General features: G+C 41.1%; 2 protein-coding genes and 1 long non-coding RNA gene across 3 annotated transcripts in view; 2 read left to right on the top strand and 1 right to left on the bottom strand.

Annotated features, from left to right (window-relative positions):
• Window positions 1–13,249, top strand: part of IYO (RPAP1-like, carboxy-terminal protein) — a 95,123-nt gene extending 81,874 nt beyond the window's left edge. Inside the window, exons 7-10 of the mRNA XM_087698023.1 lie at window positions 9,717–9,911; window positions 9,988–12,363; window positions 12,493–12,705; window positions 12,786–13,249. Coding sequence (XP_087554149.1) covers window positions 9,717–9,911; window positions 9,988–12,363; window positions 12,493–12,705; window positions 12,786–12,989 — 2,988 coding nt within the window. The 3' untranslated portion in view covers window positions 12,990–13,249. The remainder of the gene's footprint in view (window positions 1–9,716; window positions 9,912–9,987; window positions 12,364–12,492; window positions 12,706–12,785) is intronic.
• LOC148040260 (uncharacterized) overlaps window positions 1–17,335 on the bottom strand; it is a 35,706-nt gene that overhangs the window by 2,672 nt on the left and 15,699 nt on the right. The window lies entirely within an intron of this gene.
• LOC148040261 (uncharacterized) lies at window positions 13,819–16,471 on the top strand. The gene is made up of 4 exons (XM_087698032.1): window positions 13,819–14,754; window positions 14,861–15,875; window positions 15,972–16,071; window positions 16,164–16,471. Exons 2-3 carry the CDS (start codon window positions 15,456–15,458, stop codon window positions 16,056–16,058), a joined length of 507 nt encoding a protein of 168 aa, XP_087554158.1. The 5' UTR covers window positions 13,819–14,754; window positions 14,861–15,455; the 3' UTR covers window positions 16,059–16,071; window positions 16,164–16,471.

Here is a 17,335-nt window from a genome sequence, read left to right as displayed (position 1 = left end):
CGTTTGCAAGTTGCATTATATGTACTAGGGATAAAGAAGAATTTGTTATCCATTTCTTTCTTAGCAAAATGTGGAATGCAAGTCACATTTGATGATGACAAATGCATGGTCAGAGATAAAGAATTCTTGACTTTGGTACTTAGTGGCACATTATTTCATGGACTCTATGAGTTAGATACTCGTTTGATTGATCAGTTAATCTATTTGGCATCTACTATTACTCTTGCTATGTTACAGACAGAGTGTGACATTAAGGACATTAATGTGACATTAAAAGTGACATTTAATGTCACGTTAAGGTCACAAATAATTAATGTCACACAGAGTTATGGCATGCTCGCATGGGGCACGTTGACTATGGCAGTTTGATGCTTATGCAGCGTACTAGATGTTAGATAGTTTACCTCTCTTGGAGAGACCTCCTGAGCATATTTGCGAGGGATGCATTTTGGGAATTGGGAAAAATGCATTGGTTCTCTTTTCCTTGTGATGCTACTTTTAAGGCAACGGCCAGGTTGGAGATGGTGCATTCGGATGTATGTGGACCTATGTAGACAAAGTCATTGGGTGGATGTTATTATTTCATCACCTTCATTGATGACTTTACTCGCTTTTGTTGGGTCTATTCATTGGTGAAAAAGTCAAAAGTGTATGATGCATTTTTGGCTTTTACTGCACTTGTGGAAAGTCAATCTGGGTGTAAGATTAAGACTCTGTGTTTGGACCGATGGGGGGAATACTTGTCTTCTTTGTTGAATAATTTTTTGAAGCAAAAAGGCATTGCACATCAGTATACTATTGCATATACTCTAGAGCAGAATGGGGTTGCAAAAAGGAAAAATTGGTCACTCATGGAGATGGCCATGTTGGGAATAAAGGGCCATCGTGCCTTTTATCTGTGTACGGGTGTGAATACACCCTTAGCACATTTGTACTTTCATATGTATCTATCTAAAACCTAAAGAGGTATACACACAAAAAAAATTGTACGCAAGAACATCGTGCATCTCTCTCTCTGACTCTCACTTTCTACTCTTGGTCACGTTTTGCTCTCTACTTGACATTTTCAGCGTAGGATATTGCATCGCCACTGCGCATCGCTCAATTCAAATTGATATCAGAGCTGTGGCTAAGGTGCTCGCGCTTCTCGGAGTCGGCTCAGGTCAGCTCGTCATTGTTCTTTCACTGGACAGGCATGTGATAGTTCCAGGTTGCATGCAGGTCAAAATCGTCATTTCTTGGTCAGACGCAGTCATGCGCAGGTCATGCAGTTTGGGCGCAGGTCAAAACGTCATTTTTCAGGTCATGAGCAGGTCACATGAGCAGGCGATGGGCTGGTGGCTGTAAACAGGGCAGATTCGTTACTTTTCTTTTGCAAAAGAAATTAAATTTTTCAAAGGTTCCCTGCAAGCAAGCCCTTTGCTCACTCACATGCGTTTGTGCATGTAAGCGTAGTTCAGAATTTTGGGCAGATTTGTGCCAAAAATTTGGGGATTTGTCCAGATTTGATGTGAGCAAGACACAACAGTGATATTTGTCTCAGAAATTACAGGAATTTGTGACATTTTACCTCCAACATTTGGGGCTTTTCATGTACATGCAAGAATTGGGCTGAAATTTACCCAATTTCTTGACATTGATGCACATTGGATCCCGTGTAATTTGGGGCTTTTGCTGTTTGGGCGAAATTTGTGCGCCATTTGGTTATTTTATGTACATGCAGGTTTAATTCCATGCAATTTGGACATCTAGCACTTGGAATTTTCTTGAAATTGCTCTATTTTGGGAATTTTCTTGAAATTGCTCTATTTTGGCAAAAATGGCCTATTCTATGCTTGTTAGAGACAGTGCAAATGCATGGTTGATGCTTTGAGCACAAAAATTTTGGGGCTTTTGACCGTGCGTGTCAAATTTTGTGCCTGTGGGTGCATGTACAACAGAAATTGCAACTAAAATTTGGGACTTCTCATGTAATGTGATGTATTTGTCCTTGTAACAGCTGTAATCAGTCGTGGAGTGCTATAGCACAAGGCTTAGTGCTTCTGAAAATTTATTTGCAGATTTGAAATTTCTGCTTTTACGTGGTTATTTATTGCTGGTTGGTACTTGTCTATACCTTGGTCACTTGTGTGATAGTTTGGGCCTGCATTTGCTGAATTTTTTGGTCACATTTGGGCTGAAAATCATGGCTGGCAGCAGTGACAACAGTCATCTCATGCACATTAAGAAGCTTGAAGGAGCACATAACTTTGCAGTCTGGCAAAAACAGTGATATAATATCCAGTTGCAAAAGAAGCAAGCAAGGCCGTTTAAGAGCAAGGGGCAAAGCCCGTAGATATGGAATATGAAGACTGGGATGAGTTAAATGAGCTTGCACGCTCAACCATCGAGCTATCGATTTTTGATTCCTTGCTGTTTAACATTGAAGGTTTGGATTTTGCCTATGCTATTTGGACTCGACTGGAAGAACTGTATGCCCAGAAGAGTGCCGCAAGCAAAGTTTACTGGCTGAAAAAGCTAATGGATTTGCGTATGAAAGAGGGTATAGCAATGTCTACTCACTTGCGTGAGTTTAACTCCAGTTTCAGCCAGTTGATTGCCTTGAAGTTCAAGATTGATGAAGAATTTAAGGCTAGTTCTTGCTTTGCACTCTGTGAGAGAGTTGGGATACATTCAAGACTGCTATGAGCAATTCTAGTGCGATGCTTTTTATGCTAATGTAGAGAGTGCTCTACTCATGAAAGAAATGAATCGGCAGAACAATGCATCCAGTAAGTCTTTTGGTGATTTGCATACTAGGGGCAGATCACAACAGAAAGGCAAATCTGATAGCAAGGGACGCAATAAATCACGTGGTAAGGATGTTGAATCCCATCATTGTGGCAAGAAGGGTCACTTTAAATATGACTGCTACAAATGGAAGAAAGAGAAAGGAAAGGGCAAGAAAACAGATAATAGCAAGGAAGAGAAGAAAGAGAGTCAGGCTAAGAAGAGCAGTGTCAAAATTGAAGAGGTTAATGTAGTCAATCATGACAGTGACAGTGGGAATGACTTACTCTTTGTCTCTTTACACTTTAGTACACATGCTTTGCTTGCAGATACGGATGATGACATGCACACTTGGATTCTAGATTCAGGTGCTTCCTTTCATGTCACCTCTCATCGTGAGTGGTTTTTTGACTATACAAGGGGTTTTATTGGTTGTCCATCTTGGGGACAACTATGCATGTGATACTACAGGTATTGACAATTTGCAGTTGCAGTTTCAACGTGGTTCTGTCTTCACACTTCAGCATGTACGGCATGTACCTCAGCTCAAGAAGAGCTTGATTAGCACATGGCAGCTAGATAACGATGGATTTCATACCACCTTTGATGATCGGAAATGGAAGATTTGTAAGGGATCTAGAGTGATTGCCAGAGGTTGTAAAAGTGATACCTTGTATCCTCTCCATGTATCTAGTGTACGTAACCATGTTGTTGTTGTGACCGAGCAACCAAGTGTTTCTTTGTGGCATGGCCGGTTGGGACACTTGAGTCAAATTGGAATGAAAGTGTTTTCTCGTTTGGGTTACTTGCCTTGTCTTTGTTATGCTGATTTTGAGCATTGTGATCATTATGTTTATGGTAACATGCACAGACGTCTCATAAGAAGTCTCTTTCGTTCAAATCTTTCCCTCTAGAGTTAGTACATTCCAATGTATGTTAGATGCCAGGGTTATCTTTAGGGGGAAAAAAAATACTTTGTTACCTTTGTCGATGATGCTACACGGAAGGTATGGGTTTACCCTATTCATAGCAAGGACGAAGTGCTCGACAAGTGTAAAAAATTCTTGGCATTGGTTGAAAATCAGAGTGATAAGACACTTAAGTGGGAATATGTGTCCAATGCCTTTCAGGCATTTTGTGACAGCAAAGGGATAAAGAGAGAGCTCACTGCCTCTCATAATCCACCCCAAAATGGAGTTGCAAAGTGTATGAATCGGACCATACATGATAAAATCCGTACTATGCTGTCTCATGTTGCATTACCCCCTGGCTTTTGGGCAAAGGCTATTATGACAGCTGTTCACTTGATTAATTGGTCACCGAACAGGTCTTTGGGGGGAAGGGGGGAATCCCTCAGGAAGTGTGGTCGGTCAAGCCACCTTCATATGCTCACTTGAAAGTGTTTGGTTGCGAGGCTTTTGTGCACATTCGTAAAGAAGAATACATCAAACTTGAGCCAAAGTCCTGTAAATGCATTTTCCTATGATATAGTGACTAGGGTAAAATGGGGTATAGATTATGGGATCCCAAGAAAAGGAAAATAGTACGCAGCAATGATGTTATCTTTTGAGAAGATCGCATGCATAAAGAGCCCGAAAAGATTGAGGAGGTCCGTAGGGTTGTATTTCGGGAAGAAATACATTTTGGACAGCAAAATGTGCCGATTGCACAGTACAAATACTTGTTGTAAATGAACCTGCAAATGTAAAAAATAATGCTGGAAATAATCAGCCAGCCATTGCCCATAATGATAAGCCACTGGATGTGCAGGAACAGCCAGGAAAGCAAGCTGTTAATGTTGATTTGCAGGCTGAAATGCTAGGAAAACAAGCTGAAAATGGAAATTTGCAGGCTCAATAACCATCGAACAATGATCATTGGGTTAGGAGATCGTCTAGGGCTACTAGATAACTTGATATATTCGTTCTTGATGCAAACAATGTGGCTGATTATGCCATGTTGACAGACTGCGGTGAACCGTCTTGCTTCAAGGAAGCAATGGACAGACATGACAACAAGAAATGGTATAAAGCCATGTTGTCAGAGATGGAATCACTTGGGAATTGGTGCAATTGTCTAAAGGGTAGAAAACCCTTCCATGCAAATGGGTTCACAAGATGAAGGTTACTTCTGGTTTATCGCCAAAGTATAAAGCAAGATTGGTTGGAAAGGGGTACAAGCAGGAACATGAAGTTGACTTTGATGAGATCTTATCTCCTGTATTCAAGATGACTACATTAGGAATCATTTTGGGCTTAGTTGCAGTTGAAGATATGGAGCTCATACAAATGGATGTAAAGACTGCATTCTTACATGGTGATTTGCATGAAGATATATATATGCAGCAGCCTGAAGGGTTTGTGGCAAAAGGGAAAGAGAAGATGGTATGCAAATTCAAAAGGAGTTTGTATGGGCTGAAACAAGCACCAAGAGATTGGTATCATAAGTTTGATACATTCATGCAGTTCTAAGGCTTTTATAGAAGTCAAGTGGATCATTGCTTGTACACCAAGAAGGCAGCAGATGGCAGCCTAATTATCTTGGTTTTGTATGTAGATGACATGCTGATTGTTGGCAGGGATACTCATGCCTTGGATTCACTGAAGCAAAGTCTTCATGGCAGCTTTGACATGAAGGATCTTGGTGATGCAAATCACATTCTTGGTATGCGAATACTTAGAGATAGATCGAAAGGCTTACTCTATCTATCTCAGCAAGAGTATATCTCTAAAGTTTTGCAGCGTTTCAATATGGAGGGGGAGAAAACAATTGGGGTTCCATTGCCTCCATATGTAAAACTTAGTGCAGAGGATAGCTCTACATCTGATGATGAGAAGTCTGAAATGGCCAAGATACCATATGCTTCAGCTGTTGGCAGTTTGATATATGTTATGGTTGCTACACGTCCTGACATTGCCTTTGCAGTGGGAGTGGTTAGCAAATACATGGCAAACCTTGGTAAAAAGCATTGGGAAGCAGTGAAAGGTATTATGAGATATCTCAAAGGCACAAAGGATTTATGCATCTACTTTGGAAAGCAGAAGGCATCTGCTGTTGACTTTACGGATGCAAACTATGTTGGTCATGTGGACTGTAGAAAGTCCACTATTGGGTACGTGTTTACCTTTATAGGAGGAGCAGTCTTTTGGATCTCTTGGCTACAAAAGTGTGTAGCATTATCTATTACAGAGGCAGAGTATGTGGCTGCCACTAAGGCATGGAAGGAGGTTTTATGGCTTTCACGTCTGGTGGGAGAGAATGGCATTACAAAGTTGCCTGTTCTCCATTGTGATAGTCAGAGTGCTATCATGCTAGCATGGAATCCCATCTTTCATGCAAAGACGAAGCACATATAGATGAAGTATCACTTCATTAGAGATGTACCTAACAACAAGAGCATTGAGCTTGTCAAAGTACATACAGATGATAATCCTGCAGATCTTCTCACGAGGGGTCTTCCAGCGGAGCGGTTTGCTCATTGCCGACAGATGATGGAAGTTGGATAGGTATATGTATTTTAGCTTTGTACATATCTAGACTTAGCTGATTCTTTTCTCCTCTTAAGGCACATTGCCTTTAGGTGGGAGGTTGTTGGGAATAAAGGGCCGTCATGCCTTTTATATGTGCATGGGTGTGAACACCCTTAGCACATTTGTACTTTCATATATATCTATCTAAAACCTAAAGAGGTATACACACAAAAAAAATTGTATCCAAGAACATCGTGCATCTCTCTCTGACTCAGACTCTCTACTCTTGCTCATGTTTTACTCTCTACTTGGCATTTTCATCGCAGGACATTGCATCGTCACTGCGCAACGCTCACTTCAGGCCAAATGTATGTTGAAAGCTAATGCTTTCAAAGTGGGATTTTGGGGTTTGAACTTCTTTAGGGTACTTTCTTAGCGAGACGTAACTAGTGGAGTGTATGCTGTATCCATGGTGCATCATGGGTGTTTTTGTTTTTTGCTTGTTCACTTGTACTTTGAGAGAGGGTGTTAAAAGTGGTCATATCACATGTCTCTTTCTTCTTCATTGTGCTCAAATATTGGCCGTGATCTTCAGCCAATCTTCTTCAAGGCAATGAACTAGAACTTGAGCAATGCAATGAGCATGTTGGCTTCTAGTTGACCACCCTTCTTTCATAGATAAATCTTTGATCTTTGTTGTTGTATGCTGATTTACAGCAGTACCTTTTCCTATTCTTATTGTACTTAATGCTATACCATTAAAAAGATCAGCTTCACCTGCAAGATTCAGCTTTGGGTTTGTATATGCAGCAACTGAAAATGTACTTTCAGCAACCATGGAATGAAATTCAGCAAGTATACATTCTTCAGCTTCATCTTCTTCCATCAGCTCTTCTTCATTGTGATATCTTGCACGTGATGTAAACTTGATTGTACGTGATGCGTAAATACTCCTCAAACTCTTCATTTGTAAGATGATCAAAACGAGAAGAAGAAGATGGTAAAGGTGAAGGTGTGTCTACCTTCTTCTTGAGACCATAATACCTTCTTAGAGCCTCCAATGATGGAGAAGCTTGATATGACATCATAGGATCCGAAGAAGAAGGTGCTTGAGATATTATGAGTTAAAATGGAGTCGTGTGTGAGTCTCGCACAAAGACTAGCCTTCACAATCACCGCAAGATACTCTTTAGAAGAGTACCGGCTCTGATATCATGTGAAGATATGCTAGGGCTTGCACTGAGGAAACACAGCATGTACGACCAAGATTGAAACACAAAGACTTAGATAGAGACAAGCAAAACTCAGACAAGCAAAACTCAAACCCTAAATGCAAAATGCAAAACATAAACAGAAACTCAAAAATCAAACACGAAGACCAACATAGAGAGAAGAAACTTTGAAGTGAATGAATGCTGTAAATGAATGTAAGAGTGTACGGAATGCCCCGAGCATAGAGCAATAGAGTGTCGGAGAGTGACATCCACCGGAGACGGATCCCAAGTGCTGTGATCTAGTCGGAGTGTTGGAAGGTGGAAAAAACACCAAGCATTGATCACTAGGGAGTTAGAAGGCACGGACGACAATAGAGATGATGCCTAATGATGTGGGCGGCATTAGAAAGCTGCAAAAGCAGCAATAGAAGGGCCGCCTAGAGGAGGAAGAACACAACCAGCTGTTGCTTTCAGACAGGAGGGTCAAATGCAAGCTCCAAAAGGTTGCATGATGTTGAGGAAGGGCACTGCCAACTGTTGCTTGGTTGATGAGGATCAAACACTAGTAGTAGGAGGCAATTTGATCGCTGGCGATGGTTGATGGTTGATGGGACCAAACGCAGCCGGAGGGAGGGTGCTAGACAATGAGTGACAACTGTGAAAGAAGGCACCAGTCACTAGAGGAGCTGTGGAAGGAGTGGCAGCAATTGCGAAGGCTGGACCACCATGTGGATGAAGGCTGATGGCTGGAATTTGCACACAAGGGTGAGAACCTGCACAGAAGGAGTGAGGCTGAATGGTAGGCAGCCTATCTTTTTATGAATGTTGAAGGGTGCCCCAAAAGATTAGGGTTTTGGGGGACCATTCAAACTCTCTTGAACCGCGTACTAATTTTGTGTTTTTCATTAAGCCAGCCTGTTTTGGGGCTGTGGAGAGGCTAATCAGCATGGAATGCATCTCTTAGCTCAACAAGCGGTAGTAGCTTGAAATTGTATAAAGACGAAAACCAAGATAAAAAAGCCAAGAACCAAGATCGTAGACTCATCTCTATTATAGCTTGCCATATGTGCTTGTAGATGAATGCTCTAGTTGTTCTTTTCCCTTGCTTCCATCTATTTCTTGGGCAGATGCATCCCCCATGGCTAAAATGAATATGTCTGATTGGGCCCATGGAGTGGATTATTCCTTTGCCCAGGGTGCTTGGAGAGAAGATATTGTACCAGCTGCTATGACGCATCAATATATATTTGGGGATGTTTTTACATTTGTAAAAGACAAAAGCACATTGACATATTTATATCATGTGAAGATGCTCAAATGGCATTTGTAACACATTGATAGCGCAGTATCGATGAAGAGTTGATGCCTTCCAGAAATGTTTTTCTAGAGTCTAGACTGCTTTTTGGGAGTTGGGGTATGGTTGTTTGATGAGGAGAATGGGAGGGGGAGGACTCGAAATCTACTGGGCGCATGTTTCTGATTTTGCCTGTGTGTTTCATGAGTCTGTGACTGCATCTCCACCCTTCAACATCTATTTGTTGCATGCATTTCTCCTCTGTCTTTTGATTGTTATTATTGCAGCCAACCATAGTGAGAGACAATGCATGCAGTCTTTTGAGTAACTATGGAGTCTGCAGTAGCTGTTGACTCTTGCTGTCTGAGATTATATGTCGTGAGAGGTATTATGCTTGGAAGTTCAAGCATCTTATGTGAAATTAGGGTTGTAATTTGTATGTTTACATACACTGAACACCAACATAGAATCCCCGGTTCGCATTTCCCCAGCAAAAAGGTTTCTGCTGGAGCCAAAATGAGTTCCATTGCGCTGTTTCTGAAGCTCTTATGCTGCATGCAACTGTGATGACAATATAGAAAGGAATTGCTGATGCATGTATGATTTATAGATGAATACCGGAAACAAGCAGAAGTATCTTTTTTGACACAAGATTAGTATGAAACCATTGAATGCACTGCACTTGAAATCGCAACTTTGGAGACATAGAGCAATGATATTTTTCGAAGTATTATGACTTACACTAATTGAAAATGAAAACCAAAAAAGAAAAATGATGAAGCCCTTTTCAGAACAGAAATTTGGAGAACTTCATTATAAACTAGGTCCAATTTTTCTCGTTTTATTGTTTGGGCAGCCTAAAGAGGAGTTCCTTTCCAGGCAGGTAGTTGAGCCTTGGTAAGCAATGAAGGTCACAGAACTGAATTTTACCTGTACTAAAATCAGGCAATAAATTGTAATGCAGTGCAGGTGGAACAACTTGCTGCAGCTGAGGAGGCTTTGTTGAATATTCTCATAGCTTTAGCTAGGCATTCACCGACTGGCGCAGATTCTGTAATGAGTTGTCCAAGGCTCCTGGATACGATTTTGAAGTGTTTTAGTGTGAACCAAAACATGGGTTTCAATGTTTGGCAATCACTGCCAAAAGCCATCCGACTTTTGCAGGTCAGAATACTTAATATTTCATGCTTGCAATGTAAACAAGCTGTTTGCTTAACACTGACATACTCTAAAATCACAGGTTTTAGCTCTAGCAAAGAAAGAAAACTGTCTTCATTTCTTTGAAATGGGTTTAGTTCAAGCTTCACAATTTGGGCTTTTGCAACAAGGGCTGGCTTTAAGCCAACAAGAGCCAGCTTACCAAGTACAGCCATGCTTATGGATGGGATTAGTTGAGTCACTGCGATTCTGGAGAACATGCATTCATTATCAACTTGGAATTTCATTCTTCTATGATCTCTACCCTGCTCTCCTGTTTTGGATCTCTCCTGCTGCACAACCCTTTTCAAGAAAGAACAATGAGAATCTGAACTTGACAGAATCATCGTTTCTTTTGCTAGAGACACTTGCTAGGACCCTTCCAGTTCTACACACAGCAAATCAACCAGAGGACCAAAGACAGATGAAAACTTCTTTATCAGAATTGCCAGAGCAAGATGAGCGGAATTGGTCTTGGAAATATGCAATCCCAGCAGTAGAGACATCGTTAGGTTGGCTTTCATCTGAAGTGATCCAAGCTTGTGTACAGAGATTGAAAGAGCCTGCTGTGGGAGACTATGGCGGTAGCCATGTTTTAAGAGTATTAGCTTCTGTTTTGCACTTTCTTTCAACAGTATGTGAAAGGATTCAAGATGGGAAAATAAATCAAAGTCAAGAGTTTGGACTTATATGGTTGCCAACATTTGTTCCAAAGCTGGGTTTGCAAATAGTAAAGAGTGGACTTCTTGGCTTTATTAGAAGTGCAGAGGCTGATTCAGTGTCTCCTTCGAAGAGTTTTGTGGGATGTTTTCTCTCATTGGAAGAAAGTATACATGGTGAAGTCATGCTCGAAGTTACAAATTGTCTTCATGGCCTTGTGCGCCTTTTGAAAGAATTAGACAATCTGTTGACGATGTCCAGAGTGCATAGAATGACTGGTGGTGATGAGCAAATAGAACAATCAGCAGAAGCAGAGATACTTGAAGATGGTCTTCTCAGGGCAGGACAAAGAGAACTTATGAGATTACTTAGCTCTGTTGGAAACACTGTAATTTTTCGATCACGTAATTTGCAAATAGTTGATGCTTCTGGACGAGGTGGTCCTGCACCTGGTGTTGGAATTGGCTGGGGCTGTCTGGGTGGCGGTTATTGGTCCGAACAAGTCCTGACAGCTCAAACAGAAGTAGCAATATTGACCAAATTACTAACAATATCCTTTTCATATGATAGAATTTCTAGAAATGTCAAAGCCTTGATTATACCGGATAAGAATTATGCTTATTTGGATGGGAATGGGACTAGTCCTGCTTTATGGAACATTAAGGTATGTATGAGTGCTACTGCTTTAGTTGGACCTGCAAATGCGGATCTTCTGTTGGAAGTCTGTTCAAGTATATTATTTGAGGAGAACACATTATCTCGATATGTAGATCACATGGACAGGTTTCTAAGGCAGTGGCTGCACAAAGTAGGAGCAGAAGATTATCAGCAGATCAGTGATAGCTGGTTAAGCAATCTTCATTCAAAAGTAAAGGAGATAGGCCAGAGCTTACTTTGCCATCTGCAGAGTCTGTGGCTGCAAAAGAAAGTCAAATCAACCTCCAACAGCATCAAGCCAACAGGTTCCAAGCAGGTTAAGGAAGGTAAAAAACGAGGACAAATAGGTACATTACCTACTGTAGATGAAGATACTGAGATGAAGTCTACAAGGTATGGAGACATCCTTGCAGGGGAATGGGCAGGACAGAGGTTGCCTCTTCCTTTGCATTGGTGGTTGAGTCCCCTCTTATATACTGGGGATTTGAAGCCAATGAAAACAGGCAACACTGAAGATTTGTATGATTTGCATGAGAGAACTGGCATTATGGATGTGAGCTCATTAAAGGCAATGTCTTGCAGCTCTGACCAGCTAGAAGTTGTTAGGCATGGCCTATTGTTCTTGTGTGGATTAGAAGCATTAACAGAAGAGTGTCCAGATTTGATATTCTGTGTCAATCCTGCTATTAAATTGCACGCTTTATCAAACGTTTTCCTGCTAAGTGATGACATTTTCCTTGAAAAGGAAGTCAGGTTCATGATTGGAGGTCTGCAGGAACTCTATGGTTGTCACTCGCTGTTGAGCTCTGCAGAGGTATCCACAGTCAAAGGAACTGAAAGTAATCAGTCTTGTCTGGACTTTGTCAGTATGGTGGATGAAAGGTATCCAAGCTTCATAGAAAGACTAAGCAACCAATTTGCTGCTGTTTCATTTGGCGACATTGTATTTGGTCGACAAATTGCCTTTTATCTGAGAAGGGATGTGCCAGAAGCTCTTCGAATGAGGGTGTGGAAGGTTCTAGAAACTGAGCATGTGCTAGGTTTGTTGCCACCCCTGGAGCGATGCTGTGGTCCCTTTTCTGCGTACCTTTATCCTTATGAGGTATGCACACTGTTAAGACTAGCTCTAACTCAAAACTGCCTCTCTGAATTTATGGCAGTGTTTTTATGCCAACTACAAGAGTCAAGTCTTTTGATGGCTGGGGGAGTGAAATTTGACTGGTTTTTGTAGGAGAATATGGAAGCTTTGAAAATGTTTGCATCTTCGTGGACTAGCGGGGCTCTTGATGGAGCTATGTTGCACAATTCAGTGTCCTTCACTTTGGCTATTTTTCATATTGCCAATTACATTTTCCAAAAAGATGCCAACCCTGAAACAGCTGCAGGAAAGAAATCCTTCACAAGGAATCTTATTCTTGGACTGATGCGGCGACGACAATTTCAGGTTCTTTCTCAACCATTGTTTTGTACAAGCGCATATAGCATTTAATATCCTTCGAACTTTCTCATCTGGATGATTTGCAGGACTTCCTTGTCAAGCTGCTTAAGTGTGATGTGCAAGCTCAAAAAATAGAAGACATTTTTGAGGCTTATAGCTCAATAGAAACAGAGGGACGATGTTCCTTCTTGGAGGAAGTATTTGCAGAATCTAAAGCATCTGTAGCTGAGATAGGACATCTCAGGCAGATGCTTAACACAGCAAATGAAGAGTTTTCAGGAAATTTGTGATTGTATGTCATGAGACTGCAAGTTGTCTTGTCTTGCAGTCAGGCAAGAGATGTTTGCTACGCAGTTGGCGAGCTGTAAAGGTAAGGAAAAGTTACGGAGTCATCAAAGCAAATAGAGCATGCAAAGAAATCAATCTAGAAACATTTACGTTATGTGGTTTCTTGAGATGGTGGGCTCGCAGAGCTAGCTGATGCCAATGTTTCATATGACGAACAAAATTGTGGGAAATACAGGTGTATGTACCAATGATTACACGTTCAGCTAAGAGGCACTCCGTATTTATCTTTTTTTTTTTTTTTTTTGGGTTAATCTGAAGAAAATAAAAATTACAATCGGAAGAAAGCCTAATTAAATCGAATCAATAAAGAAGCATTAAGAAGTCAATTTGTTGTCAACTAGATTATCGTGTTGTTAGTTGTAGTTGTAAGTTGTAGAAACCATGCTTGTCCTCACATTCATCTTCCATCTTAATGGTTGTACTTGGTCAGCCATGTCGAGGCTTTGATTTGTAGAGGTAGTTGACAAAGCTCGTACGTTGGCCCTTTCTCGTCATCACTCTCTTCAAACGTACTGAAAAAATGAAATCGTATTTCTTTTGAACATTTGGTATATTTTTGAACGGACTGGGGAATGACACCTTCGCCCATAATAATTTGAATACGAAGAGACGTGTCAACTTTTCGGTATGCTATGTAGTATGTTATTTTATTTTATTTATTTTTACAAATATTGTTAATATTTATTTATTTTAATATTTTATTTATTTATTTATTTATTTATTTGAATTATTATTTTAAAAAAATTAAAAATTATCATTCTTGCACGTAAAAGAGATAGACTAGCTTTTTTATTTAAAAAAAAATATGTAATTACCAAGTATAACATGTTATTTTCATGAACAAGTGTAGTGTAGTTGAATGATAAAAATGTATTGTTCTCATCAGTATTAACAATGGACACTACGCAAAAACAGGCACAAGGTATAATTTAGGACTTCTAGGTAAAGAAACACTATGGTTTGTAGAAAAACATAATTAAAATCATTTTTTTCAACTTGATATGATGTAGATAAATTTAAGTCATCTTGGGCAATATAATGTGAAAGCATCATTGGAATAATAACAATGTGTGTATCCTGTGGTATAATCACTATGCAACATCATGTTGTCATCTCGCAAAAGAACGATGTATCTGTAGAAGAAATATAAACAACAATGGCTTTGACAAGAACTAGTCTTATCCTTGCATATCAACAACATAGAGTCAACATGATAATGAAATGTCGATCATGTCTTGCGAACAAAGATGAAAAAAAGTATGTGGTCTCACTGTTACTAGACTGCACAAAATGAATTTGTCACAATGGTTTGAAGCCGCTTTGTAAGTGTTTGTGAACAGGTAATCTTCTATCCAAATCCTCGACAACCTCGATGGTGGTATGTTATACCTTCAACTCCTCGAGGTGCGAGAGTATACGATCAAAGTGATGTTTCAGGCATAGATGAAGAAAATATGCAAATAGAGGGATCGAAATTACAAGGGGTGGAGGCCACTGCAAGCTTGGAGCCCGCATGGGCTAACAATGATGGAAATACAGAAGTTGTAGAATTTTTTGAGAACGAGGCAGACTCGTTCTTTTGTGGTGACATGTCTATCGACCTTCCAGTGTATGCAGAGTTGTGTCAGGAGATTAACATGGGACCATAGAATACTTCATTCTTGGAGAATTCTATTACTCAATTCGTTGTTTAGATCTTCCATAAAGGTAGATAAGATATGCATTTTAAGAGAGATTTTTCAAAAATGATTTATATTAATGTGCTTTGTATAGTTTAAATTGATTATTTTAACATTATTTTTTATCTGTGCAGGTATCGACATTTTTAGGATGAGTCGAGGGATGAGCGATGAGGAGTTTCAAGAGATGATGGCATGTATGTCTCCAGATCAGCTCGCGAGATTCAGAGAGATGGTAGATCAGGAGCTGTCTTGTTCTTCGTCAGGGCACTCTGCTAGATCAGCTTCAGCGCGATCAGATACTTCAGCGTCGAGCAGACGATCTCGACGCTCGTGACTTGGGCCAGAGGTAGGGACTGCTACTGCAGGAGGATCAGGGGGTGCTGCTGTGGAGACACGGACGCGGTGTCTCCGTCTCGTCGTTCAGCTGGAGCTCGGTCACCTCCAGGATTTGTCACACCTGTGGGGACGTCCACTCCAGTTACTCCGGCTTTTGCGCAGCCGTCGGCAGATGTCACGTCTTTTGGTGGCACTCCTTTTGGTGGCATCCCCTTTGGTGGTACCCCTTTGAGTGGCACTCTGGGAGAGGGTACCCTCGTCGGTACACCGGATGTACAGGGGTCTCCTGGATATGCCTAGGAGCGTGGACGGAGATGGAAGAGGGCCCATACAAGGCATACTCCTAGGGATTATGGATACCTAGTGGATGGCAGGTCAGGAGCCATCATCATGAATGATGAGGGGAGGAGGGTGATGGCTCGCATGAGGGAGTTGTGCCAACAAGTTTTTCGGCACAACGTCCTGGATCATTGGAGGAACATACCGGAGGGGAGCAAGGAGTACATAGTAGCATCATTGCACGAGGAGTTCCCGGTGTCAGCCGTAGTGGATAGATTCTCTACGGGCTGGATGATGGATTGCATGCGTGCATACATGTCACATAGACGATCCGACGCACGCAAGGCAATCAAGAGTGGGGCTCCAAAGCCCGAGTGGTTAGATGCAGACGACTGGTGCCGACTGAGGGAGGAGGCTACAAATTCGCCAGGACGTTGGAGTCAGCAGCGGGAGGCGGCGAGGGCACGAATCGAGGCCAGATCGGTACATCATCTTGGGAGTGGCGGCCACATGACATATTTGGAGGACTTTGTAAGTTTCTCTTTTGTTTTGCTTATTTGTTTTTTTGAGATATTCTTTGTACTGACAATCATGTTTCTAACAGTTAGCATTTTGTTTTCTTTGCAGCACTCCATTACAAATCGCGATCCGCAGGGCCTTGAGACTCGATATGCAGAGGCACGGTCTCAGATCATTGATCGACCGATTGTATAGACGCGGCGGCCCAGTAAGTCACTCATCTTTCTTGTCCGTAGTTACCATGAGATATTTGAATGCATTATTGTATGGTGGATTGATATGTTGTTTCTTTTTCTGCAGAATCCGTTTGATGCTCCTTTGCAGCGGAAAGAGCTTTCGGGGGACGACGATTTGTAGCTCGCCCTTGGATCCTTAGAGCTCACATACCTTTAGTTTTTAGTCGCCCGATCTATGTAGACATTTTCTATGTATTAGTGATATTGTTTTATGATTGTACCAATCGCATTTTATGCGATATCATGTATTTATTTCATCTATCAGTTTTATGATTTCAGTATACATTCTTTTTGTTTACAAACGCTTTGTATGCAGCAGTGCAGAAACTATTTTGTATGGCTCTCATACAGCACACAGTGCTATACAAGCTGCCCTGCCACAATTTTTTTTTTCTCTGTTACCGTTGCTATTTGCGTCGCAAATTTATTGCACGCGTTACTATTGTCGTCGCTATCAGCATCGCAAATTCTCTGTAAACCGTCGCTATATGCGTCGCTATATGCGCGACGCATATAGCGACGATTCTATGGCGTCGTCAAATTTTGTTTTCTTTGCAGCACTCCATTACAAATCGCGATCCACAGGGCCTTGAGACTCGATATGCAGAGGCACGGTCTCAGATCATTGATCGACCGATTGTATAGACGCGGCGGCCCAGTAAGTCACTCATCTTTCTTGTCCGTAGTTACCATGAGATATTTGAATGCATTATTGTATGGTTGATTGATATGTTGTTTCTTTTTCTGCAGAATCCGTTTGATGCTCCCTTTGCAGCGGGAAGAGCTTTCGGGGACGACGATTTGTAGCTCGCCCTTGGATCCTTAGAGCTCACATACCTTTAGTTTTTAGTCGTCCGATCTATGTAGACATTTTCTATATATTAGTGATATTGTTTTATGATTGTACCAATCGCATTTTATGGGATATCATGTATTTATTTCATCTATCAATTTTATGATTTCAGTATACATTTTTTTGGTTTACAAACGCTTTGTATGCAGCAGTGTAGAAACTATTTTGTATGGCTCTCATACAGCACACAGTGCTATATGTGGCAGGGCAGCTTGCTGCCCTGCCACAATTTTTTTTTTCTCTGTTACCGTTGCTATTTGCGTCGCAAATTTACTGCACGCGTCACTATTGTCGTCGCTATCAGCATCGCAAATTCTCTGTAAATCGTCGCTATATGCGTCGCTATACGCATATAGCGACGATTCTATGGCGTCGTCAAATTT

The sequence above is a fragment of the Lygodium microphyllum genome, chromosome 2 (genome assembly GCF_053477565.2).
Source record: "Lygodium microphyllum isolate KBCC chromosome 2, Lygodium_microphyllum_v1.1.10, whole genome shotgun sequence".
In the NCBI taxonomy this organism is placed as follows: domain Eukaryota; kingdom Viridiplantae; phylum Streptophyta; class Polypodiopsida; order Schizaeales; family Lygodiaceae; genus Lygodium; species Lygodium microphyllum.
This window is presented reverse-complemented; position numbering and strand designations above follow the sequence as displayed.